This window comes from Equus caballus, chromosome 6 (assembly GCF_041296265.1).
Source record: "Equus caballus isolate H_3958 breed thoroughbred chromosome 6, TB-T2T, whole genome shotgun sequence".
In the NCBI taxonomy this organism is placed as follows: domain Eukaryota; kingdom Metazoa; phylum Chordata; class Mammalia; order Perissodactyla; family Equidae; genus Equus; species Equus caballus.
In genome coordinates, this window is record NC_091689.1 from 20,440,620 (window position 1) to 20,468,298 (window position 27,679).

General features: G+C 38.3%; 1 protein-coding gene across 49 annotated transcripts in view; it reads right to left on the reverse strand.

Annotated features, from left to right (window-relative positions):
- Window positions 1-27,679, reverse strand: part of USP40 (ubiquitin specific peptidase 40) — a 77,426-nt gene that overhangs the window by 22,541 nt on the left and 27,206 nt on the right. For 37 of the 49 annotated variants that reach the window (XR_011439540.1, XR_011439541.1, XR_011439546.1 and 34 more), the window contains 13 exons: window positions 26,648-26,948; window positions 23,389-23,470; window positions 21,584-21,755; window positions 19,676-19,760; window positions 18,645-18,715; window positions 17,847-18,166; window positions 14,791-14,914; window positions 13,210-13,267; window positions 8,081-8,134; window positions 7,210-7,298; window positions 5,906-5,992; window positions 2,171-2,207; window positions 435-499 (listed from right to left, as the gene is read on the reverse strand). Coding sequence is in view for 35 of the 49 variants with exons in the window: in XM_070269522.1 (XP_070125623.1) it covers window positions 435-499; window positions 2,171-2,207; window positions 5,906-5,992; window positions 7,210-7,298; window positions 8,081-8,134; window positions 13,210-13,267; window positions 14,791-14,914; window positions 17,847-18,166; window positions 18,645-18,715; window positions 19,676-19,760; window positions 21,584-21,755; window positions 23,389-23,470; window positions 26,648-26,948 (1,545 nt within the window). In the remaining 14 variants the exon portion in view is untranslated. The other 12 variants (XM_070269528.1, XM_070269529.1, XM_070269527.1 and 9 more) reach the window with 5 other exon arrangements.

Below are 27,679 nucleotides of genomic sequence, written 5' to 3' on the forward strand. Positions count from 1 at the left end.
GTCTGCATCAGAGCCTAAGTGACTGGTTGGTAAGATGAATTCTGCCATCATTAACTTACAGAGAATTCTGAGATTAAAACATTGAGGTTTCAAAATTCAGTGTATCTGCAAATTCTTTCATTAGTTCAGATGTCTTCTGTTCTTTGAAGTTCTCCATCTCCTAATGAGAACTACTATTCCTAGGGACACACTCTCTCATCAAAAGAGGACTTAACACAAATGTTACAGACACCCCACTTCGCCAGACTTTCCCTGACTCTACGAGAAAACTATAGTAAAAAGTGAAAGTAAACCCATAGATAGATTTTGGTATCATAAAAAAAACCTGAAGCTTTTTCTAGAATTTATTCACATGAGTGGGGTAGGTATCCTGTATGAAAATACAAAATAAACACAACCATTTTTAAGAATAAAATGTATAGAAATACTCTTACTTCGTCACATAAAGGCTCCCCAGCTTCATAGCACCAATCCATTTTTCGTAAATGCCATGCGTCTCCTATGAAGGAATCAAAATCAAGATGAAAAAAATTCAGAATAATATGTTTTAAGATTTTGTCTGGAATATCAAATGGGGTTTGACCTAATAATTATTAACTAATTTTTCAACTAAATTATCTCTCCAAGAGCATGAAAAAAATTAAGTTGTTTCCCCAATTTGGTTAATTTCCTCTCTTCCATCAAGAATTGTATATTTGCAAATAAAAGTAACATTTGCTACTATTATAATTTCTACATTATACCTTTATTATTTACATGTACATGTAAAATATGTATAAATCATATGTATAAATCATACATGAGTACAAGTACATGTACATATACTCATAAGCATAGATTCCCTTCTAAAATCATTATGGAGTTGAGTTTTATTTCACTGTCTTGGCTGAAAGTACCTGCTAACATCACTCAGCAACTGATGACGTGTACAACAAAACTGTTCCTATTCAATTAGCAGTTAAGCTAACAAAAAACAGTGCTTTTGGAATAGCATTTTAATGTAGTATAAGTGAACATTTATAAATGTTAAATAGTTTTTAATTAGATTTCTAGTTTTTCAGCACACTTCCTACACTGATGAAATGAGAATTTTTTTGTGGAGGAGGAGATGAGCGGAGCAAAAGTTAGAAACCCTGGTTATTAAAAAAACATAGCAATGTCTTATAAACAGTCAACTGCTCCACCCACCAAAAGAAGCTACGGCCAAAGGAACAGATCTCACATTTATCCTGTACAGGCCACAGGTTTTGAATCCCAATACTGTTCTTTACAAACCTTCTTTTGTCATTAGTTCTAGTTTTAAATGCAGTAAGAGTTATCCCAATGTTTAACTTAATCTAAGTACATTAAAAAAAAGAAAACACCAGTAAGTTAAAACTGAACACCACTACTTCATAGCACAGCATGGTGGAAAGAACTCGGGTTCTGAAATCAGAGAGACGTGGCTTTGCTGTATGATGGATACAGGAACGTATAAATGTACAGCTGGCTCTGGCTGAGCCTCTAAACATTTGCAGCCTGTCTTGTCATCTGTAAAATGGGGCCAGGTGATGACCCCTGCAGGGAGGACTGTCGTGGAGATGAAACGACATGCTGCCCTAAGCTCCTAGAAGAGTGACCCAGAGCGTGTTCACTGCCCTTTCAGATAACGGAGCCACAGGCTTCCAGGTGAACGAAGCCTGAGAATGGCAAAGTGCTCCAAAGAAAGCAGTGAGACGCCTCAGCAAGCTCAGTGACATGATTCCGTCTGTGTGGCCACTTCAAGACATTCTGGATTTATTTTTTTCATTCATATTACATTCCCTAATCTATAATATAGAAATACTGGCGTGAAACACAGTCCGCTGAAATTCTGAATCAATGAGGTTAAACAAGAAAATGAACCAGTGAAAGACCTGGGTAATTCCAGAGGGCATAAACTCTGCGTCCTCTGCCCTTTCGTTGGGTCCTACCCAGGGTCTCTCTCCCAAGTGGCAGGCTAACCTACATCTAGTTTTCTTTTTAGCTCACCAACAAGAACCGCAAGAACCCATTACAAACATATAGAAATGTAAAGTGCAACTGACTACCCTGGAGAAAAAAAAGTCTGAAATTTTTATTAGGTTTATAGATTATTTATTAGAAGGAAAGGAAGTGGATAAGATTATGCATCATTATGGTCTGTACTTACCTAGTAGGCCAGATTTCTCCAGCATTATCTTTAAACACTGTAAAAAAAAAAAAAATGTTCACTTGTTTTCTGTTTCAGAGTTACAGTATTGAGAGAAACACCCATTTTGGATCCTGGGCCTATATGAGTCTGATTACATTTAATAATTGTCAAATACATAAGCATAGTTACCCATAATTAAGAGGGTGATTAAGTCAGCTCTCCTTCCTAAGAGCTAGGTGGGGCCAACTCAGGAGGGGAAAACAGTTCCGGCGTTTGCAACCAGAACTTCGTCCCAGTTTGTTCACCCGCTTCCATGTCGGCAGCATGACTCCCTACTGAGGACCCATCGTATTGCTGACCAGACATGGTTAATGAGGCTGATCTCAGAGACACACATCACACTCTGAATCCTGTAAAAGGAGAGTAGCCCTTACTTAGCACCCAGGAGACAGAACTGGTCACATATAAACTCACGAGGAAAGACCTGGGCAAGCTGTTATCTCAGGGCACAATGCAACAAATGAGAGATGATCAACACAAGTCTACATAAAACAGTAATTAAAAACTCCCAACTTCTTGAGGGGAAAAAAATTCTTAAATAAGTCTAGGACAAAAGAGTAAATACAATTTGATTTATACTATACTAGAGCAGAAGGGAGCAAGAATTAGGATGATCACTGCTGTACTGCTTAGAATAAGAGAAAAATGTAAACCACCAAGGTATCCACTAACAGGGGAACAATAAACCATGAAAGGTCTTAAAACAATTAAAAGGATAAAATCGATTTAATATGTACTGGTCTTAAAAATATTGTAAGTGGAACAAAGTTCTAGCATAACACATGCAGCATGAGCCCATTATGATTTCAAAGAAACCACACAAACAAGTCCAGCTCTTCATTTGCGTACGTAGGTACACATCCGCAAGCTGGCATACGCAAGGCAAAGGTACGGAAGGACGAACACTGTGCCGATGTGGGTAAGAGTCTATCATCCCGTGACAGTAGTGACTTCTGGGGAAGGGAAGGGAATGCGCTGGTGACCAAAGGGGACTTTTAGCCCCTCATGAAGTTTAAAAACTAAGAATAAATCCACAATTACTTGTATGATTAAAAATAAAAAAGACTTTAAAATATAACTAAAGATAGTTTAGAAAATGATGACAATGAGAACACAATACATTAAAACATAGGGAATAGGATCACAGCCATATTCAAAGAAAACTGCAGTCTTAAAGGCTTCCACTATTTAAGGAAAACAAAGGATGGAGCATTGCACTTGACTGTGAACTAGGCAGAGAAAACAGCCAGTGTAAGGGCCTGTTTGAGGAACAGCACGGAGGCCAATGTGGCTGGAGTAGAGTGAAAGGCAAGAGGAGCTGGAGGTTTTTCAAAACAAGATAGCAGAGGGCCAGATCCCACAGGGCCTTGCAGGGTCACTCAGGGCTGCTGGCTCTCACTCTGAGTGAGATGAGAAAGCACAGGAGGGTGGTGGTGAGTTGAGGGTGACGATCTGACTTACACCTCAAAGGATCACTCAACTTTGTAAGAACAGGTCCTGGGAGGGCCAGGCTGGAAGAAAGGAGATCAGTTAGGAAGCTGCTGGAATAATACAGAAGAGAGATGACCAGGGTGACAGCAATGGAAGGAATAAAGTGTGGTCAGATCCTTGATAAATCTTGATGGTAGAACCAAAAGGATTTGCTGAAAAACTGGATGTGAAGTAAGAAAGAAAAGAATCAAGGATGACTCGGAGGTTTTTGGGCTAAGTAAGTAGAAAAATGGAGCCACCATAACTGAAGAAGACAATGTGAGTGAAGTCCGTATGAGAGAGAAAATCAGGGGTTCCATCGTGGGTGTGTTATCATTTGAGATGACTATCAGACAACCAAGTAGCAGCTGGATATGCAGGTATGGAGTTCTGGGGGGAGGTCCAGTCTAAGAAGTGAGCACAAAGGTGCTCATGGGGTAGAGAGAAGAGGAAACAGCAAACTGAGGTGCTCATGGGGCACAGCAACATGGAGTCCACTGATGGCCTTGACGAGAGGTGGTTCAGGACTGTGGCAAGGACAAGCCAGCTTACAACGGGTTCGAGAGAGAACAGAAAGACATACACATCACTCCTTTGAAAAGTTCTGTGCTGTTTTCTTTGAAATTAAAACACACTAAAGTTAAAAGGTAAATGAAAAACTGGGAAAATATTTAGTACTCATCTCTAAAAGATAAAGATTCTTCTAAAAAACATAACCCTAAAACCGTAACATCTAAAAAAATTAAGAATTCCTTAATAATAAATATCCAGTCAGTGTTCAAATTTCCCTACTTTCTCTTAAACTATTACTAAAGTTCTTTTGGTTTGAATCAAGGGCCAAATCAAGTCCATCCATTGCACCTGCTTGCTATTTCTCCTAAGCCTCTTTTAACCTTCAGGCTTCCTCATTCTGCAACTGATTTCTTGAAGAGGAGTTCTCCACTTCGAGATTGTGCTGATGCAGGCCTGTGGTGCATCTAACACATCCCTCTGTCCGCTGTACTGATAACCTGGTACTCAAACCTAGAGGCCTCATCAGACTCAGGTCCAGTTTGGGTTTTTTTGGCAAGAAGAGCATGGGTATCGTTTCGAACTTCTACAATGTCTGGCTGTTGCTGTTTTTGGGTTGTCAGCAGTCTTTCAGGATCATTGCCTAGATCCATTAAGGCATTAGGAGTTGAAAAACTGTGATATGTCTAAGAAAAACCCTTCTCATTATCTATTTGGTTACCCTGTGGTATAGACTGCAAAAGAAAAACAAGATAAATGTTGATTCTTTCCTTGCTGCTTCCTTAGCACCCACTATAGGTAACTTTTAGGATCATTATGAACTCACAGATTTTATGTATGCATACCAATCAATTTTCCTTGTTATTCCAACTGAGGTTCAAAGTGTCTCATCTTTGACTAGCGGGAGCCTCTTCAAACTGGCTCCTGAGTCTCTGTCAACCCCAGTGATCTTTGCTAGTTTCACTGCCTTCTGTTCTGACAAGACGTTCTAGGCTCATCTTATGCTTTCCTGACCTAGATACAGAATCAGCCATTACTCCAAGAAACCCTGTTGCCTTCTAGTAGCAAACGGTTATTTAGTGATCACAATCTGGGTGCTGGGGTGCTTACTACTACCAGGTTGGTGGTTGTTCCTGTTTCAGAGGACAGAGCTAGAAAAAGAATTTTTTTAAGAAAAAATACGTCAAGTCCATTCTGATCCTCCTAATTCAAATTCAGGAGTACAGGCTTTACTTAACCACGCTGATGTTATCTGTTTCTCCATTTTCCAACATGAAAGCCCCAGTGCTCAATGACACCAACATAATTGTTTGCTTTATCACATACACACAAACATTTATACCTATGTGTGTGATTATGTGTGTATATAAAGTAAAAACACCAGAAGGAAATATACCAAAATGTTAATATTAGTGAGATAAGGGATTATGAGTGGTTTTAATTTTTTCTTTTGATCCATTTCTATATACCCCAAATTTCTACATAAACCAGTATCACTGATGATCAGAAAATAATAGTAATCTTTTAAAAAAATTCCAGTTGGTTCACCAATTTTCAAACTCCCAAAACTACTCTTTTAGTGAGTACACGGAATTCTTTAAAGGGTGTTATGCAAACCCCAGCCTTAGGACCTCAAAATCCTAACACAGGTTACCACTGCTCCTCATACCAAACACCTACAGACCTCTCCCCCCAAAAAGTAAAATTACTCACATCTCTCACAGATAGCGTTTCTTCTACTATGATCTCCATCTCTGTCCCAGGCTGAACATCACTCCCCACGGCAAAAAACAGGAACAGCTAACATCGAGACAGAAGTATGAATACAATTTAATCTGAACTTTAAAATTCTATAAATGTATTACTTCCAAAAAAGAAAAATCTCAAATTATGTAAAAACAAGACTACACTGAGTAATTTAAGGTTACAATTTAAACAACAATCTCCACTACCTAGAAATGTAAGGTGCTGCATTACCAATATTTTCACTCCTCATAAACCTCTCTCACAGATATTACTGATTCTCCTATGATCTCCATCTCTTTCTCAGTCACTCCTCAGAGGGACTGGCATTGACTGTGTTTTTTACTCTGAGCCATTTGGTTGTGATCTTAGTCTCTGTCCAGGGATTCCATAGACTGCAACTCCCAAGACCCCACGGGAAAACTGTCAATCTGATCTCTTGTCAATTCAGTTCCTTACAGCCCTACTTTTCCTTTCTAAGTCAGCCTCCTCTTGTCATGTTTTTTCTCCTGTTAGCTTGTCGTGCTTTATTTGCTAGAGTTCAGGGGAAGAACAAATTAAAGGGGAGGTAGCTGGGAAACTAATGAAAGTGGATCCAGGAACCATGGGGATCCTGATCTGAGTCCACCTTACCTGATAAACAGTCTTAACAGTAAGGACATCATTATGACTTTTGGACTGTAATAAGAGTTTACTAAATAGGTAAGGCTTCTGGCAAAGGTCAACCCGATGGTACTTTATACAGAAAGTGAATATGGATAGAGACAAAGCTGTTGTGAGCCTGTTAAATTATTGCAGAGAGTCATTAAGTCCAAAATCAACATACTGTATTTCATTAAACCTGAAATGCTGCTGGTTGTTACTCATGATTTTATGTACTAGTAGGTAAGAAAAAACAGTGCCAGCTGCAACTGCCGGGTGCCACTGACTGTAAGATGCAGCCCAATCTCACAGACGCTAAAATGTGGGAGGCAAAAAGGGTGCATTTTAGAACTTATGAAGTATGGTGGTTCAAACTGGTGGCCACCCAACTTCAAAGATCTCCCTTCACCACCAAATTTTCACAGCAAAAGAACCTTATGAATATGCTCTGACATAATATTTTTTATTTAAACACAGAGAACTATACGGGTGTATTCCTAAAATAAAAGGTATCATTTAAGGAAAAGAGAAATTGTAAGCAAGACTATTACTGCAGTAGTGAAGGCAGACACGAGACACTAAGAGCCCCGACGGGAGGAAGGCTGGCGCCGCTCCAGGCAACCTCACGCTACCTGGGAGGAAGTCGGTGCCCTTCCAGGACACAGCCCCAGGGAACTCCCCATCTTCAGTCCTGCTTCCTTCAAAGTATAATTGTCTGGGACTGTAAAGAATTTTAATAACATGATGAATATTGTTCATTTCTACCCCTCTGGGAAAAATAATATACTGAATCAGTCTTTCTTTGAAAGTCAAGAATGTCAAGAAACAAAGAAGAACAGGATGCAGCAGCACTCCATGCAAAAGGATTACATGTATTACAGTTACGTTGATTTTTCAATTTCCACACTCTAGAATATATTATTCTTGTTATCTGTACAAAAACGCTAAGAAATAAGAGGCAATTAAGAATGTTCCAGATTCATACTTAATAAAAATCAAAGAGCTGTTGTTTACACAGATTAAAAGCTAGATATTCTGAATCGATTCATGAATGATGGACTAGCTTCTTCCAAGTTTAAAGCTGCTTTGGTGGCTACCACCAATAATCAGACTAAGTGAAGTCTGATGACAAGATGCATTCCAGAGGTGAGAACAAAGACTCTATTCCATAACCAGTGCCAAAATAAAATTAGCAAAACACATAAAAAACTTTGACAATAAATCTGGAAAGATATAACTAGCTCAAAACTATGACTAAAATGAGCATCAGCTAATCAGAAAGATAGGTATTTTACTTTAGAAAACAGAAGCGTTTGAATTTTCGGTTAAGATTTTCTTTAATACACGGGAAGATATCTGGATGACAATATGTCCTATAAATCAGTTTCTAAAAGGTAATTTAAGAATATTAGATATTGGAAGCCATTATTTAAAGCAAAAGTGTTAAGAAAGACAGATGGCATGAATATGTGTCAGCTTTTGAAGGCTAGCAAAAAGGTTTACCTGGACAAAGCAGCTTCCCGTTTCTATCAATAGGTCTCAAACAGCTGTTCTCAGCTATAAATAAAAGGAAGCTGGTTAGTGCCCCAAACAAAGAAAACTAAGGAGAGATGCTCTACTGGGTGAATTAGCAGGAATTTACAAATAAGCTAAACAAACCCCAACAACCAAAAAAATAAGTACGGGCAGGCTTCAATTTGCACAGTAGTGCAGGGGTGTGAAAGTGCCTGTGCAAGCAGAAACGTGCAAAGCAATCTTAGTAACAGTGAGGAAAGTTACAATTGTTCTGTGACCTTTAAAAACTTTTGTCAAAACATTCAAAACTTCGTTATACATGTATAGTAAAATGAAAGAAATAGCAAAACCAATATTCACATTGTAACTTAAAACACCAGAAACACTGAGAATTAAAATGTTTTATTTCTTTGAAAAAAGATATCGAAAATAGTTAAACAGGGCTTGTTTTCTTCTTCTCACTGCATGGCTCACAATGTGGAGTGAGCATCTTTTCTACCCCAGGCAAACTGTCACACTCTAAGCTGGGGTCAGCTCCCGGTGTTTTATATTCTGTGCTTCAGTGTCATGGACTGTCTCCCAGAACACCTCTAATGTGAGCTTTTTTGCTGGAGTCAGTTCCTCTGGGATATCTTCATCTTTTTCGTCACAAGCACTTTCCTCACTTTATCAATAAGCTCACGTTCATTAAGCGCCTCTGGCTGCATACCTAAAGTCTCTTGAACAACAGCAGTGTCAACATTCCCATGGTCAGCTATGTCTTCTATAACTCCATATACTTTTGCTTCTTTGCTGCACTTTCATCTTTATTGGCCAATTCAATTATCCATTCTTGTGAACTGTCATGTGGGTTTACTACTGGAGACAAGGATGCAATAAACCATACACTTTGCTATCTGTGTGGTGAAATTAGTAACAGATAAGCAGTGACCAAGCACTGACAGACTTGAAAGAGTGAAGTCCTTGGTCACTAATCATGATGCACACCTGCTATTGATGTCGTGACTGGTGAACTGAAGAGCTAGTAGCAAAATCTGTAGTTTATGCAATTACTCAGTTAATATCTCCAGTGGTAAATGGAATGTGAACCATACCGCTGGGTAACTGATGTTACATAATGCACTGTGGGAACTGAAATTCATGCACATTGGAACTGTACAGAGACTGCCCATATTTAAAAGACGTTCAGTGCTTTGTTAATGCTTTTTAAATGGATTAGGGCCAGTGTGCCCTATTTTTGAGGATGCAAAAATGCCTACTTTATGGGAAGGAGGACACCAGGTTTTTAGTCCAATCAGAATTCTTACAGAGTTAGACATGAAGTGCAGGGTTGGAGGGGTGGAACCTTCTGAGAGGGCAAGAAGGGCATGGGCCTACGGAGGTCTAACTTTTAAGACCATGGCAGAATCTCCTGAGATTCCTGAGTTCTGTATCTTATAGTAATGTGAAGCTAGCATGTAATTCTAACACAGATTTCTTGACAACTGAAACAACTCATGAAAAGAGTTCTCCAATTTACAAACTGCTTTTTAAATACTGTTTCCTTAAATTTTTTCACTTCCACAAACACCGTGTATCTTCTATGTGCCAGGCACTGTTCTGGAAGCTGACAACATAGGAGTCCTTGTCTACGGGGGAAGGTGGACGTTCAGACACAAACACAGGTAGTTACAGCGTAAGTGCTACAAAGGGAGATGAGGGTGTTATGAGAGTAAAACAGAGATTAACTGACAGTGTGCGGTCAGGGAGGACAGGAGAAGTGACATTTCGGCTGAGACCACAGGAATGACTGAAATCAGGAGAGGAAGAGTAAAGGGAAGAGTTCAGAGAGGGAGGACAGCACTAGGAGCCGCAGGGGTGGAGGAGAGCTTGTGCACAGACACTCACGGGAAGTCAGCACGGGGAGTGGGCTGTGAATAAGCAGAGGAGCGGCCTGCGTGAGGTCAGTGAGGCAGCGGTCACGTGAAGCAGGTGCCTGCAGGCCAGGCCAAGGCAGGGGCCTCCGTGCAGTGGAAGAGCACTACTGGGCTTTGAGCAGAGGGGAGACACGATCTGACTCAGAGACACTGAAGATCACTTGCTACATGAAGAATGGTTTGGAGGCGAGCAAGAGCAGAAGGGAGACCTGTTGTATGAGAAGACAACCAACTATTCCTTTAAAAAACCACACACTTTTAATCAACTTGACTGAGGTGTGATTTACTTAAAATAAAACACATCCAGTTTAAGTATATAATTCAAGGGTTTGATATAAACACTTGGCAACCACCAACAAATTGAGATACATTTTGCATCACCCCCCAAAACTCTCTCGTGTCAGCCCTCTACCCCCAATCCTGACCTGCCTCTGTAACTACAGCTTAGGTTTTCTTTCTGGAAAATGTCATATCAATGGAATCTTAAGCATATGTTGTACTCTTTAGTGTCTAGCTTCTTTTCCCGGCAGAATGTCTTGAGACTCAGCCACGTTTTGCATGGGGTGGCACTGGTTTTTACTGAAGAGTAGTATCGCATTGTACGGATACACCACAGTTTGTTCATCCGTTCACCAGCTCAAGGACATCTGGATTGTTTCTGGTTTTTGCTTATGAACATTTATATAAGGTATTTGTAAGGATACTATATGTTTAAAATTATTTTTGGTAAATATCTAGGAGAATTGGTAAGTGAATGTTTAAATTCATCAGTTTGCGGCTTGCCTTTTCAAATGCCTTTCGAAGAACAGGAGTTTAAAATTTTGATGTAGTCCAATTTATTAGTTTCTTCTTTCATGGTTTGTGCTTTTTGAGTCCTATCTAAAAAAACCTTTTTCTTATGGTAAAAGTAACAAAGATTTACTCCCAGAAATTTTATAGTTTTAGGTTTTCACAATTAGGTCTATGACGCATTTTGAACTAGTCTTTCACATGATGTAAATAAGGAAAAGCTGGAGATTCATTTTTGCATCTATGAATAGAAAGTGGTCCAGCACTGCATGCTGAAAATATACTATCCTTCCTCATGGAAACACCTTGGTGCTTTTGTTGAAAGTGACTATATATGCTTGCACCTATTTATGGATTCCCAATGTAGTTCTACTGTAAATATTTTAGGCTTTAAGAACCACATATGATCTCTTACACATTCTTCTTCTTAAAATAACTCTTTAAAAATGTAAAAACTATTCTTAGCTCACTGGCTGTACAGAAAGAGGCTGTAGCCTATAGCTCTATATCTCTACTCTTATCAATGCACAGTCTTGATGCTACAACTTTTGAGTACGTCTTGAAATTACATAGTATAACTCTTTCAACTCTGTCTTTTCTTTTTTTCCAAAAATTCTTATGGATACTTTAGGTTCTTTGCATTTCCACATAAATTTAAGAATCAGCTTGCCAATTTCTACCAAAAGAAAACCATGCTAAGATTTTGAGTGAGAATGCATTGAATCTACAAATCAATTATGAGAGAATCATCCTCTTGAAAATACTGTGTCTTCCAATCCAAGAACATGATACAGTGCTCTATTTATTCAGATATTCTTCTATTTTTTTTGGTGAGGAAGATTTGCTCTGAGCTAACATCTGTGCAAATCTTCCTCTATTTTGTATGTGGGTTGCCACCACAGCATGGCTTGACAAGTGGTGTAGGTCCACACCTGGGATCTGAACCTCTGGACCCAGGCCACCAAAGTGGAGGACACCAGACTTAGCCACTATGCCATGGGGCTGGCCCCTATTCAGATCTTCTCTTATTTTTCACACCAACATTTTCTAGTCTTCAGGGTACAGGTCTTGCACATATTTTGTTAAATTTATCCCCACATATTTCATGATATTTTACACTATTATAAATGTTCTCTTAATTTTATTTTCAGGTTTTTTTCCTTGTTGTAGATAAGATAGAGTGAATTTTTGTGTACTGACTTTGAGTCCTTATTAAACTCACTTATTAATTTCAGTAGCTTCCTAGTAGAATCCTTTAGGATGCACCAACAGACAATAAGCACATCAATATGGACACCACCACTGCACTAGGGAACGCACTTAATGAGACATTAATTCATATTCACCAGAACGGCTATAATAAAAAAAGACAACTACAAATCTTGGCAAGGACGTGGAGAACCCGTATCCCTGCTACCTTGCAAGTAGGGATGAAAATGGTTCAGCGACTTTGGAAAGTAGTATGGCAGTTTCTTATAAAGTTAAGCATAAATTTGCCATATGACCTATAATTCTAATCCTATATATCTAGCCCAAAGAACTGAAAACATATGTCCACACAAAGACTTATATGCAAAGGTTTATAGCAGTAATTATTCATAAAAGCCAAAAAGAGGAAACAATCCAAACGTCCATCAAGTGGTGAACAAACAAAATGTGCTATATCCATACGGTGGAGTACCAGTCAGCAATAAAAAGGAACAAGCCACTGATACACACAACTCTGAGTGAACCTCAAAAGTGGTATAATAGTGAAAGAAGCCAGCAGAAGAGACTATACACTATTTGGTTCCATTTACTTGAAATGTCCAGAAAAGCAGGTTTATAGAGACAGAAAGTAGATGAGAGTTTGTCAGGGGCTCGGAATGCAAAAACGGCACAAGGGATCTTTGTGGAGCGACGGAAAGTTCTCAAACTAGATTGTGCTGATGGTTGTACAACTCTATACATTTACTAACAATCACTGAGTTACACTTAGAACGGGTGCTTGATGGTATGTAAATTCCACTTCAATAAAGCCGTTAAAGCAAATCTAGTGCCTAGGGAAGAGTGAGTTTGCAGAACATTATATTCAGTATGATAGAATTTATGTAAATATAAAAAGACAATATTCACATACATGTATATATGGAAGTAGAATACACAGTACAGTATGACCACACAGACCGGATACACACCCAAACCAGACAGACTGGCGGCATCTAGGGAGGGAGGCTAGGTCTGAGGAGGAGAACACAGAGGACTTCATATGTAATGTTTCAAACAAAAACAAACACATGACAATATGTTAACATTGATCCATTTTGGGTGGCAGGTGCATGAAGTTTTCTCTAAATTATTTTTGTACTCATTTTCTTCAATTAAAAATAAAAACAGAGCTAAATTAAACCAAAAGTAAACATAAATGATTACCTAGTTCCTTCATTAATTTTAATTCCTGTATGGCTTTAATTCGAATATCAAACACCACCTAAAATAGAAAAATAAACTAATGACTGTGTATAAGTTGAAAACAATGGGAAGAGAGGAAAATGAAGATTGTCAGTGTGGGCATATACAGATTATCTGAGTTATTAATTACCTGACATTTAGTAGTTTTTCCCTACTTGAAAAAAATTTTTTTTCTATCCCTGAAATTCGTTTTCTGTCTTCTACAAAGTCAAAAGCAAAAACTTACATCTTAACAGTTTTTTGGGTTTTTTTTAAAGATTTTATTTTTCCTTTTTCTCCCCGAAGCCCCCCAGTACACAGCTGCACATTCTAGTTGTAGGTCCCTCTGGCTGTGGCATGTGGGATGCCGTCCCAACATGGCTTGATGAGTGGTGCCATATCCGCGCCCAGGATTCGAACCAGCAAAACCCTGGGCCACCGAAGCAGAGTGCGTGAACCCAACCACTCGGCCATGGGGCCGGCCCCAACAGTGAAGTTTTTACCAAAGTGATGTTAACTGGAATGGAAAAGACACCTACAGAAAACTAAAGAAATAATTCTAGCTAGAAAGGCAAGTTGACAAACCACTAACCTTTCTGATGAGAGCAAACAAAAGAAAGCACAAGTAATACCATTTCCTTAGGTTAGGAATGATGACTTCAGGGCCAATGAGCGTAAGTAATATAAAAATGCACAACACTGATGCAACGGCACTATTTAAATTACTTTCAATTGTTTTCTTTTCTTTTGTTTAGGCTAATTGCCTCTAGGCATAAAATGGTGGAAATTGAGGTGTAAAAATGATGTCAGAGATCATCGACTCAACCCTCCCACCAGAGCCTCACTGTGCGCCAACAAGGAGCAGAGACTGAAGGAATCCGGACTGCACCAAAGCCTACCACTTAGGGTCAGGGCGGTAGGTCTCCTGAGCTTTAACTGGTCTTACACTGTCCCCTCTGCTACATCAACAAATACTAACGCATCTGAAGGAATTATAATATTTATAGAAAACATTCTACTAAGTTTCCTTTAACGATACAGGAAAAAAACCAAATTGAGACTACAGAAATATAAAAAGATGTTTCCTGAAATAATATTTAAGGAAATCAGTATCACAGTCTTCAAATGGAAGACTGAAGGAATCCCTTTTAAGAGCAGTTGGCTTTATAGAGAGCAAAGAGTATAATGTAGAGCAATTTAGGTTAAACTTAAAAAAAACCCACAAAAGCAAAACAAAGATACCTGTTTTAAAAATACAGATCTTTGAAAACATCATTTTATATTTATCAAAGCCAGAGGATTCCATGTACTAATTAAACAGGTAACTCTCACATTCTAATTCTAAGCTTTGGAGGAAAATGGGGGCCCATATTTTCTCGAAATATGCCAAGGGTTAATAATACAGGTAAATAGGCAATAATCAGATGTTTTAATAAGAAATTGATTTCTTAAGATTTAGCAGTCTACTGAGACAACTGTTCTGAAAGATTAACATATTGTTTTCTAAATAAAATTCTGTTAACTAAAAAACCGTCAACCAAACTTTAATTATAATCCACTCACTGTGTTAACAGTTGCTGATATTCTAACTTGCTCCTCTTCAGATTCTAATTCGCATAAATTTTTAACTTGGAGCCAGTCAATTTCATTCATACTAGTGATCCATTTCTCTTGTTTGGCCAACAAACTGTAGGCAAAAAGATGTTTAAAAAGGTTGTCTTTACACAGCACTTTTATGAATCAGAAAATTAGTACTTTTCCTTAAGCCACCATGTCTAAAATTCTCCATATGTTCCTTAATGTTACTAATTAAAGGTGACAAGTTCTACTGAGTTGGCTTTTTGAAAGCTGACTATCTTTTTATTGTAGTGTTAGGTAGTATTCTATGGAATCCATATTCATGACTCCAAATATTTTTGACCTTTACAAAGAACTTACTGCCACAATTTTCAAACAGAACTGCTGTAACTGAGCAGTAAGTTGCAGACTTCTGCCTGCAAACTGGAATCACTGGGGCAGCTGTAAAGGAGGACCCATGCCGGAAGCCCACCCACAGGCTTTACACTGATTTTACTAACAGGACAGCCACGCACAGTAGTGTGGACTGACACTGCATAACAGTGCTACATAAGGGGCATCATTCACATCACACACATTGCATATTTGCATTTTGCGTGTGTGTGCACATGTGTGTGTGTGAGAGGAAGATTGGCCCTGAGCTAGCATCTGTTGCCAATCTTCTTTTTGCTTGAGGAAGCCAATCTTCCTATATTTTATGTGGGATGCAGCCACAGCGTGGCTTGACGAGTGGTGCTAGGTGCATGCCCGGGATCTGAACCTGCAAACCCCAGACTACCAAAGCGGAGCACATGAATTTAACCACTACGCCACTGGGCTGGCCCCTGCATATTTGTATTTTTATTATAGTTTTATTTTATGAAAGCAGATGGCAGTAGAGTGTCTTATTCTAACAAAACTTTCCTATCGGTGGTAGTAAAAGGTCTTGAGGAAGGAGTGACTTCTAACTCACGCAGAGGCACTGAATGGGCTGGCACAAGTCTTCTTTGGGAGTGTGTATCAGAGCCCTAGAACACAATTTTACTCTTGATTTCAGTTATTCCACCCTAGGACTCCACCTTAAGTTAGCAATCCTAAACTTAAGAAAGTTTTAAGCACACAGATGTTCCCTGAAGACTACCTTAAAATAGGAAAAACTGAATGAAGGTGACAATGATGATGTTGCTAGCTAAAACATCGGGCATTTACTATGTGCAAACACTTTGTAAGCACCTACCTTTTTCAATCCTTATAACTCTACGAAGCTGGTACTAATTACTATCCCCATTCTATCTAAGATGAAACTGAGCAGAAAGATGCAGTACCTTGCCCATGGTCACACTGCTAGTCAGCGATAAAGCTGGGAACAAACCGGGGCAGCTGGCTCCAGAGCCCTTGTCTGCACCCTCTACACCTACTGCCTCACAGAAGAGCAGGCAGGGAAATGACAACATCAACACAGAACACTATGTAGTCAGGAAACGAGGTTCATGAAGAGTCCACAAACTTGGGGGAAAGCAGGATATAACTATTTATCTACAAAATAAGCATTAAGTTTACAAAGAAAAAACCCTAAAACAAAAAAACAGTTATTTGAAATCAGAAAAACAGGAAAGCTAACAGTGACTGACACTGCATAGGTGGTATGGGGGTGCTGTTTGGGAGCTCCTATCTTTGCTTCTTTATTTCCCAAATCCTAATAAACGTCTATTACTTTTTATAAAGGAATACATAATATATGGTTTTTTTTCTTGTGAGGAAGATTCGCCCTGAGCTAACATCCATTGACAATCTTCCTCTATTTTTTTTGCTTGAGGAAGATTAGTGCTGAACTAACATCTGTGCCAGTCTTCCTCTACTTTGTATGTGGGATGCCTCCACAGCACGGCTGATGAGAGGAGTAGGTCCATGGCCAGCATATGAACCTGTGAACCCAGGCCGCTGAAGCAGAGCACACGGAACTTGAACCACTTGGCCACGGGGCTAGCCCCCATAATAAACTTTCAAATTAAATGAACAAGGTGGGGAAATAAATGTCTGGAAAACGCCTGTCCAAAAGAGTAGCAGTGATAAATCTAATTCAAAATATATACAGTTCACCAGTGCTCTGCTTCTCTGCGTCACAGCCACCATAAATAATGACACAGAGACTGCAATCTAAATACACCCAAAGCACTGACCACGTAGGGAACTGAGTCACCGTTCGTAACCTGAAGTCTTGAATAATGGAAATCTGGGGGTTTCCAGTGTGTGGGTATAGACACACTGACTACAGAAATGTACAGTTAACAGACATGGATACCAAATGCGGAGAGCAGCAGCACTTCTGAGCTTCAACCAGGGCTTACAGGAATCAAGGGTGTAATTCCCATGAAACAGCCCATCTGGGCAACTGGAAGGATCTCAAGAGTCATAAAAAGGATTCTAACAAAACACTGAATTGCCCTATGAGATTCTTGTGACAAAATATTCAGAGAAATTTCTCTATGATTTTAGTATCCTCATAAAAAAATTGCAGGAACTTTTTTTGTCAAAATGTGCCTTCAGTTTTATAATGAGTGCTAAGCAAAATTCACTTGATAGGATTCTGCTTTACAGCCAACTAACCTAGACTATATTTAGTCTATAACTACATTATTTACTTACATTTACCAAAAAATAATCACATTACAGTATTTTTCTCCAAGTTGCCTAACCTAGAACATTCCTATTTACAATACATAGAACACAATGTCTAGAAACAAAAAGAAGTATTTAACTCTTATCATTATTAAAATAAAGCTTTAGAGTTCTAAGAGATAATACTGTAATTAAAATATAGTCATGGTTTGCTTAACAACGAGATACGTTCTGAGAAATGCGTCACTAGGTAATTTGGTCGTGCGCACATCATAGTGGGTGCTTACACACACCTAGATGGTACAGCCTACTGCACCCCTAGGCTATATGGTACTACTCTTATGGGACCTCTATTGTATATGCAGTCTGTTGTTGACCAAAATGTCGTTACGCAGCTGGAACGTGACTATAACTTAAAAAGAACTCTCTTTTTAGCAAGTTACCTGTTATCATGATTAGAATCCCGAATTAAAATTGAGCTTCCGTTTCTGAGACCTTGTTCTCTGAATGTCTTCTTCAAGTCTACCTTGGGAATGGTGGTCCAGTTCTTTTCTCCTATAGATTCAGTATTGTTGATTAAGACAACACCTCCTGGGATTGCTAAAGATGTGAATACAGTGCCTACTTCTGCATTCGAAGGGAAGACGTGTGGAAATTCTATCAACTGCTGACACTTTCCCCCTTCACTGCTCGTTGCTAGATGAAGAACATTTAAAAGCAGAGGTTCGCAGTCCCTACCAGCTGGAATCTGGATTCCACCAACCTAGAAGAATGTCAAGACATCCATTAGAATAGTTTATATTTGCCAAAATTCAGTCAGCATAATAACATAGTAAAAGACTACTCTTTAGAACAATTCTCATTTTTTTCTTTTCAAGTGAGATAAAATTTTCATAAATGTCTTTTAAATATCAGAAGAACAACTTTTCTTTTGAAATTTTCTCTTGGCCATCTTTCATTTTTTAGGAGAGAAATCTGGAGTGGACACAGAGATGTATGAGTTCTCAGTGGTGCTTGCCCCCTTCTGAATTCCCATAGGGAGTCACAGCCTGGCGCAACAGAGGTACTTAATAAATCTCTCTTTAACATATAACTAATACTGACTGAACATGAAAGTTATCGGACATTTCAGCAGTTTTCTAATATCTAATTGCCTTCACATATACTGAATAAAATTTCATTACAATGACTTAAAAAAAGATCCCAAACTATCATGAAGTACTTCTTTGATACTTTCTTACCTCCACCCCATTCCATACAAAGATGTCTTCCCCATCAGCAAGTTCAATTTCACTCAGTGTCAGGCTGTCTCCTAGGAAGATGAGATTATCAGTGAGACCGTTCATCACAATCGCCGAAAACAATTTAATGAAAGAAAGAGCTCAGACACAAACATTTGTTTGAAAAAGCATTTTCATCAAGGAAAATTAAGAAGGCAGTAATTATGTTTATGATATTGCTATTGTTTCACGTTATTTTTATCTTTATGCCCTCCACCACTCTTTAGTTTTCCTTTTTTTCACTTATGTAAGCATTTCCCCACGTTGTTACATAAGCTTTGTGACCATGAAAGCAGAGAAAGAGAGTTCACATGAAGGTCAACAGTACTCGACATTGTGAATGGGAGTAAGGCTTCAGCATCAAATGGTCCTAGCCCCACCATTATTCGGCTGTTCATATCTCTGCACTTCAGTTTCCTCATTACGAAATGGGGATAGAAGAATTTTGTGAAAATCAAATGAGATAATGCACACAAAACACTTATCTCAGTATTTGGCATAGTGAAGTCCAAAATAAATGTTACTATTGCTACTGCTATTATTATTGTTTTGTTGTTATTTAAAGGAAATAAAAACTTTCAAGCTCTCGAAGTACTTTGGTTCTTTTGCTACAAAATCTGAAGCTGAGAGTGGGGTAAAAAAATCAAGCCATACAAATACGACTGAAATAGTTCTAAACCATTTGCTCAAAAATTTGCGGTAATATAAAAAAAATTCCAAAGCCTTTTAAAAAATTGTTTTGGTAGTGAGGTAGCTTTAATTTCAGAAAATATAAAATATTTCCACGCTAACAAAATTTTGCATACTACATAACCTGGATACATTATAAATTGGATAAATTATTTGTTTGAAAACTGACAATGTGATGATAATCTACATAGTTAAGAAAGTTGTAGGTGGGGAAAGACTGGCAAAGAGTAGAAAATTACAAATAACCCCCCCAAAAATATAAATACGTAAAATGAGTTGCTGTGTTTTAATATTTATCTTACCATCAAGCGTCTGGTAAACGTGAAGTCCTGCTGGTAAAAGCTTTGCAACACTAAGAACCATATCTCCTTCCCAAAATTCTAACAGCTGAAGAATATTAAGGAAAGAAAAGAGAACACAGGAAAGTAACACACATATCACATTTCCAGGTTAAGTAAGAAGAGCATTGCACCAACTTACACATGGAGATGACACAGGGAGCGAGCAAATGAATACTCCCATCCCCACCCAACGCCAAAACATGGAAAGATGACATCACTCGTTGTTTAGTCGAATCCAAGGATGGCTAGATCATCCATTGGTGACGGAAGAATCTTAGCACACACAAAGAGCACATGACCATCTAAACAACTGTACTTAATTCATGGGAAGACCACTTCTATCAGAAAGCAAACTCATCAGCATGCCATCCCAGGAATCACTGCCCCAAAGCACTGCTCAGGGAAGGGCAGCACTGACTCTAGGAGACAGTAACATTCTTGTTACTTGAAAGGAATGTCTCTCACTGTAAATTTAAAAAGTGGCATTACCAGTTTATATAATAGATCACCAGGGATCTGTTCTCTGAGTTTCTAGATCCAAGACTCAGGACTGTGGGAATCTTGCCAAAATAACCTCACCCATAAAGGTCAGTCCTAGTCAGTCTCTCTCCACTATACCCTAAGATAATTCTCTTAAAAAGAAATTTCATATTTACAAGTGATGAGTTAACCGTGTCACTCACACAGCCTCTTGCCAGTGGCTTACTTCTAAGATAACAGAGATGTGCACTTCAAACACCAAAAAGCAGACCGGAGTGAACCTAAAACTTACAAAGGAGAACAGGTCTTTTGCATTTGAAACGTCACCCTAGACATGGTCAAATCTCCAAGTCCACCTTTATCAACACTGCCAGGATTGGCTCAGAAATGAACTCTTAATGCAAAAATTCAGAAATATTAGACAATTTCAGAAATCCTGATACTGATCCAACGTTTAAATATCATTCAAATCAACTAAAGTTAAAAAACAAACTGGCCTGCTTTTCTTTGTACAAGAGAAAAATCAAAAGAAAGCTAATCATTTTGATAATTGATAGTTTTTCAGAAAATTCATTTATTTCTGGGGAAAAAAAAAAGAAGCTTACATTTTCTAACTCCCTGCTCCTTGATCAGGAAGTAGTGTAGGGTGAAGAAGTGCGACCCAGAGGAAAGACCAGGGCTGGAGTCCTAGTTCTACCATTAACTAGCTGTCTGAGCAAGGGCAAGTCACTAGACCTCTTTAAATCACAATTTCTTCACCTTTAAAATGGGGTTAGCCCGCCCTCATGAGGTTAAAAGAACCAAAGGACGTAATTTATATGAAAGCACTATAAGTAAAATAATGAGCACTGCTGTGGTCATTAAAACACAGCTGAATAAATTATTTGGAGACAATGATTGAGTCGATGTTTGTTTTCACTAGAGACTAGTAGGTATTTCCCTTCACTTAGGAATCTTATTAATAAATGCTATTCTATACTGCAAGGTACAAAAATTAGCTGCTTTTATTTGTTTAGTAGTTCTCGGTTTTAGGCAACATGCTTATCTTGATCTTTTCACTCCATTTAAAATATAATTCTATTTGTTTTCCCAAAAAAGAGAACTTTATACTCTTTCTCCCCTCAAAATAAAATACAGCAGGCTTGGCTCTCCATTGGAAAACTGGGTGGCAGGGCTGTGTGAGTCTTGTCCATGCAGATAAGCCTCTCTAAAAACTTACAAGTAAGGGGACAACATTTGGGCCCTCTCTCTATGCAAGTGGCAAGTGTACGATTTTCCTAAGCAGCTTTGAAAATTAATAGTTGCATCCTGAGTAGGATATTCGAAAAGGAGAATCCAGCTTGAGATGGACCTTAATGTCTAAATTAAGAGGAAGTAAGGCTAAATTACCTGAAATATTGATTGTCGAAGGTCTCCTAAAGTTTTTCTTTTATCAAAGGTCAAATCCCACACGCTTTCTGTTTGAGAGCCTACTGGGTGCAGAGCCCCGTTGAAGAAATGATAATGAGGGCCCAGGTGGAGATGCAATTCAAAATTATTTTCTGTAGAGTCACATTCTGCCCTTTAAAGAAGCAAACAAAAAACCCAACCCATCAATGCTATGTTTTTGTAACAGGTACTGTTTCATCTCAAACCAAAATATTTGATTTTTTACAGAATAAATAAGTTTTGTATCCTACCTACGTAATTAGAATTAACATCCTTTTCTTCCATGATCCAAAATAACTCATTTTAATTTCTTAACAAATAGCAAAACTTCACCTCTGCCACTGTGAATTCCAAGGAAAAGAAATTTTTTTTTTGAGGAAAATTAGCCCTGAGCTAACATCCACCACCAATCCTCCTCTTTTTTCCTCAGGAAGATTGGCCCTGAGCTAACATCAGTATCCGTCTTCCTCTAATTTACATGACTGACACTCAAAATCTTCCAGTCCTAAGATTATATTACAGTTATGAATAAAATGCTAGAAACCTATTTCAAAAATTGTATTAAGTGCCAGATTTACAACTTCTATTTCATCCTTACTTCCAGTAACCCCACAGACTCTGCCATGAAACACTTGAAGTCGCTCTCATGAGCCTCCTGAGCCTACTCTCTGCAGGTCAAATGTCTTCAGCATCAGCCTTGCACTGGCTGCTCTTCTCTGAATCTACCTGGTGGCCTTCAGCATGGTGCCAAATGCTACTGCAGCAGCATGACAATGGAGAGCTGGATGAGACTATCGCCAGATTCAGTTACTTCAGACACAACTCTATTAATGTGGTCATTAACATTAGCTAATTAGTGGTCAAAGGTAGCATTAGCTTTTTTGATGACCGCATTAAAGAGCTTAGCGCTGGCTGACTAAAGCCCCTAAAGTCATTTTGTTTTTTTATACCAACTGATAATCAATACCACTCATGCAGGTTATTTTTTGCACATAAGATATTTTACTAAGTTTTTATCTTCTTAGTGTCTTGATTTGAGATTTCCTTTGATGTTAGTTTGCCATTCAATCTATCTGCTATTTTTTCCCCCCAGCTCCAAGTCAATGATAAAAATGTTGAACACAGCTCTGCCACGTAATCAGCCTCTTGGGTCCACAAGGAGACCATGAAAACATCCATTTCCCTAACCCAATACCACATCAACCCTGTAAGAGAGCAAATGAAGAACCAGTACTTCAGGGTCCAAGGTTAGGCCTCAAAAGAGAACGCTGAGATCATCAAGTTCCCACAAACCATCCCTTTAAGGATCCATTATAGGTTCTGCCCAAGATTGACATTAAGCTCGACAGTCTGTAGAATCCACAATTCCTTCCTTTGCTCACCTCTGGTCTGCTGTTACTACATGCCAGTTCTCCACAACTACTTAAATATGAGGGGTGATTTTCACGGCAGGCTTTCTTTGTACCAAGGGAATGACCTGACAGGCCAGGATACAATTCATTTAGTGCAACTATGTGCTCACTGATTTCTCTTGTCTTCTTAGCAATGGCCATTTATTTATGTGTCATTTCACTCACTCTCACAGATAAGGATAATTTCAAAGTAAAAGATACTCTCATTGGAAAAATTCAGCAGCTAAGCAGACACTGGCATTAACTAGTTGATTTTTTTTCTTTTTTAATTTTCATTATTGAATTCTTAAGACCAAAATTAGATCCTCAGTCTCCAGAAAAACCATTCAAACTCTAAAAGTAAGTTAAAATTACCTTTTTGTTTGCAGTTCAATGTTGGCTGCATCCATTTCACTCAGCAAATGACGTGGAACCCTGTATCTCGGATTACCTCGAGCTGTGAACAAAACTTGTCATTAACCAGCGCTGACCAAATAAAATCTGGCTGCTGAAGAGTAACATGGAAAACTGGAAAGGACCGTGCTGGGAGCTAGGAAAGCTTCCACTAACCATCTGTGTAAATACTAATTTTCTCTGGATCTCAGTTCTCCCATCTGAAAGATGAAAACATTGGAACAAATGAAAGGTAAACAGTTCTTTAAGCTAAGCTAGAAGAATTCTACTTCTTCAACTCTCTTTAAATATGCTTTTTAAAAAGAACACCCACTATTTTCTTCCTGATAACAAATGTGATCATTGGTTGCTGTAAAAATTCTGGAACGTATTTTTTAAAATGTAGAAGAAACAGATATTACCTGCAATCCCACTCCCAAGAGAAAATGTTAAAATTTGGTCTCTGCCTCTGGCCCTTTTTCTATACACACACTGTTATTTAAAGCACCTGGGATAGGATTCAACAAATTGGTAACTTGCTTTTTCATTTCCTACATTGTGAGCATTTTTCCAAACTCTTAAATGATTACATAGCAGTCCATTCTATAAACAGCATAATTAATCTAACCAATCTTTTCCTGTTAGACATTTAGGTGATTTCCAATTAGTCACTGTTATAAAATAATGAGGGTAACAAATATCTTTAAACACAAATATTTACTGACAGCTCTGATTATTCCAAAGCAAATCTGTAGAAGCAGAATTACCAAATTGGCTGTATTACCTTATATACCTACCAGCTATAGAGGAAGTGCCAACTGCTGAGAACCAGATTAACAGGAATATTTGACTTGGTAGGAAAAAGTGGCATCACATTGCATACTGCTTATTTATATCCTTTCCCAATTCAGTACTGTGTACAATGGAATATATGTAAGAGCATTCTACAGATAAGGGAAATCAATTTGTCATATATTTTTCCGTTTTCCACTAGCTTGTCATTTGTCTTTCAACAGTGTTTTTAAGGTTGATATCACTTTTCCTTATTTTTTCTTTCTTTGCTTTTAAGCTTAGAAAGGTCTTCTCTACATTAAGATCAGAAAAAGATTTATATGTTATACATTTTAAGGTTCCTTTTTTATATAAACATTAAAGGAACTAAAATTTCATTCAAGTGATTAGTATAATTTGATTATATAATTGATTATACTAATTGCTAATTCAAATGATTAGCAACGAACCAAGTTCCCAGTTGTATTTATCGAGTGATTGGTTTTTCCATCTGACAAGCTACCTTATCATGGATTAAAATCTTAAAAATATTTACATCAATTTCTGGCTTACTGCTCTATTTCAGTGTTCTGTCCCCTCTTTGCATTAGCACTACACTGTCTTAACTGCTATAGCTTTATAATCATGTTTTTACTGATGGAGTAAATTTTCCTCCAGTAGTCCTGTCTTCAATTTTGATTAATTTCTCTCCCTAGGTGAATTGTACAATCATCTTGCCAAGTTCCATCTCTTCATCCTCCCAAAACGTTCATCAAGATTTTGGCTAGATGGGGCTGGCCCTGTAGCCAAGTAGTTAAGTTCCCACGCTCCGCTTCGGCGGCCCAGGGTTTCGCCGGTTCGGATCCTGGGCTCGGACATGGCACCGCTCGTCAAGCCACGCTGAGGTGGCATTCCACATGCCACAACTAGAAGGGTCCACAACTAAGAATACACAACTATGTACCAGGGGGCTTTGGGGAGAAAAAGGAATAAAATAAAATCTTTAAAAAAAAAAAAGATTTTGGCTAGACTTTTACTCAATTCCTAAGCTAACTGGAAGATCATCATTTAGTACATATTCCAATTATGTACATACTAAAATTCAATTCACTGAAAAAGATAATATTCCATCTGAAGATAGTCTTTTTCTGTTAATATATATTTCTAAACTGTGGATTCTGTTCCATAAAATTTTTATCAGAACCATTACCATATCTTTTTCCCCTCAGAAAAATACAGAGCCTTTTCTGATTAACAGAATAGTTATATAATTGTTTCAGATCTAGAAAGTTAATTTCCTTTGATTCACATGCAAATTAGTAACTGTTTTATTCTTATTCTTTATAAAAATGATCACTATTCTCATTCTGTAAGAGTAGTATCCTCTTCTCTAATCATAGCTATGTTTCAATCTAAAGAGCTTTCCTAGTTAGGATTTTTTACTTTTGAGTGGACTTTGAGAAGTAATCAAAAAGTCTTACAGACTAATTCATGTTAGCGGCTTCAATTCAAAAATATTCTTTATCATTGTGGGTCTCAATGGTTAACCTCAATGGGGTGAGCTCTCTGAGCCAGCCCTGGTGGTAGAGTGGTTAAGATTCAGTGCTCTGACCCCTGCAGCCTTGGTTTGTTTCCTGGTCAGGGAACCACACCACCCATCTGTTGGATGTCAAATTGTGGTAGTGGCATGTTGCTGTGATGCTGAAAGCTATGCCACCAATATTTCAAACACCAGCAAGATCACCCATGAACAGGTTCCAGAAGAGCTTTCAAACTAAGACAGGCTAGGATGAAGAACCCAGTCACCTACTTCCAAAAAAATTGGCCAGGAAAACCCTACAAAAAGCAGAGGAGCAGTATATGATACAACACCGGAAAATGAGAGGACAGCGCAAACAGACCGGGCGGGGTTCCACTTTGCTGTACACAGGCTCGCTAGGAATCAGAACTGATTCAATGGCACTAATAACCAAATGAGCTCTCTTAAAAGGTTCGCAAAGAGTGCTTCAAAGATACTTCAAGTGCAACTGCTCAGAGAACACATTACCTTGAGGGAAAGGAAAATAAGAACATAAGAAAGGGAACATATGAAAACAAGACCAAGGCCACTTACAACTCAAAGGCAACACCTGGTGAATAACAGAGCCAAACCTGTCCATAAGGGAATCACGTGGAAGTAGCCCACACAACAAGAAAACATTGTGTGATCCCAGAAAATCCAATTTTGAAAATCTAACTGTTGTCTCATATTATTAGAGGGGAAAAAATTAAATAGAAATATATAATCTTTATAAAATGACAGACTGTTGGATTTCATCTGGTGTAATGCATTTCCTACTGTTAGCTTTAAAAAATTTAAAAATGTTCCAAGACTAATTTTCTTTTAAAAGGGTAAAAATTAAGATAGCAATCAATATTTATCTTCTAAAGTCATTAACTTACACAAATAGGATCATTTCTCTCTCCATACCTTCAGGGGGTCTCTGCAACTGGGATTTCCGATAAAACAACATGTAGGCACTTTCTTTACCCTGAAACTGCTGTTGAATATCCTTTTCCTTGATCGGTTGGACTTTGGAATCATTTATATCAAACCAGTGGGGACAGGACGTTCTACCATTGAATCCTGGGGATTCTGAAGGAAGGGTCTTGAAAATTTGTTGATCATTCCTTTGGAAATCAGGCTCAGCCTGGAGAGTAGAGTTCTTCAAGAGACGAACTGTACTTTCATCTGAACTGAGTAGAAATGTCTGAGAATGAAGCTGTAAGAACTATACAAAAACAAAAAACAAATACTAGGTTAATAAAAAATTTTTGTAATTAGACAGCATAAAAACTTTATCTTCCTCTCTGTGATTACATATTTTAACTTCACCTTTATTTTTAGCCTGGCCAGCCAGGAGGAAAAAACACCCATTTGGGCCATAACAGAACATTTAATAAATATCAGAGCACTCTCTGTTAAGCTAACAGCTGCATCAAGGGACAAAGCTGCCATGCCACAATCTAAAAATATTTTAATTATACCTTAATACTGCTGTTTAAAAAAGTACTTTACTCAAACAGATTAGGTAGAGCAAATACTTCTGAAATGTTTAGAGCAATCTAAACAAACAAAGCACAGAACAAAGGCAACCACAGAGAAGCACCATAGAAGATAATTTCAAAACTAGTGACCCAGACAAACCCTGCTGGGATAAAGTAATAATTAAAGGCCTAACGATTGTTTAACATTAATTAAATTGAATGTTGTCTGTCCTGGAAGCTACAGGCTAGCTCAGGACATCAAAGCAGAGAAAGGCTGAAGTCAATCCCAGACGCTGTTTCTCCAGCTCTTCCAGCGACAGGCTCAGCTGCGCTCGGTCGAGCCCCCGGCACCCTCTCCTCTCTCACTCCCAGTCTCTGCGTGGCCTTGCAGTCCCTCCTCTTCTCTCAGCACAAACTTTACAGGGAAAATCACCTGGGAGGTTTATGTAACATCTGCTTAGCTCATCAATCAGTA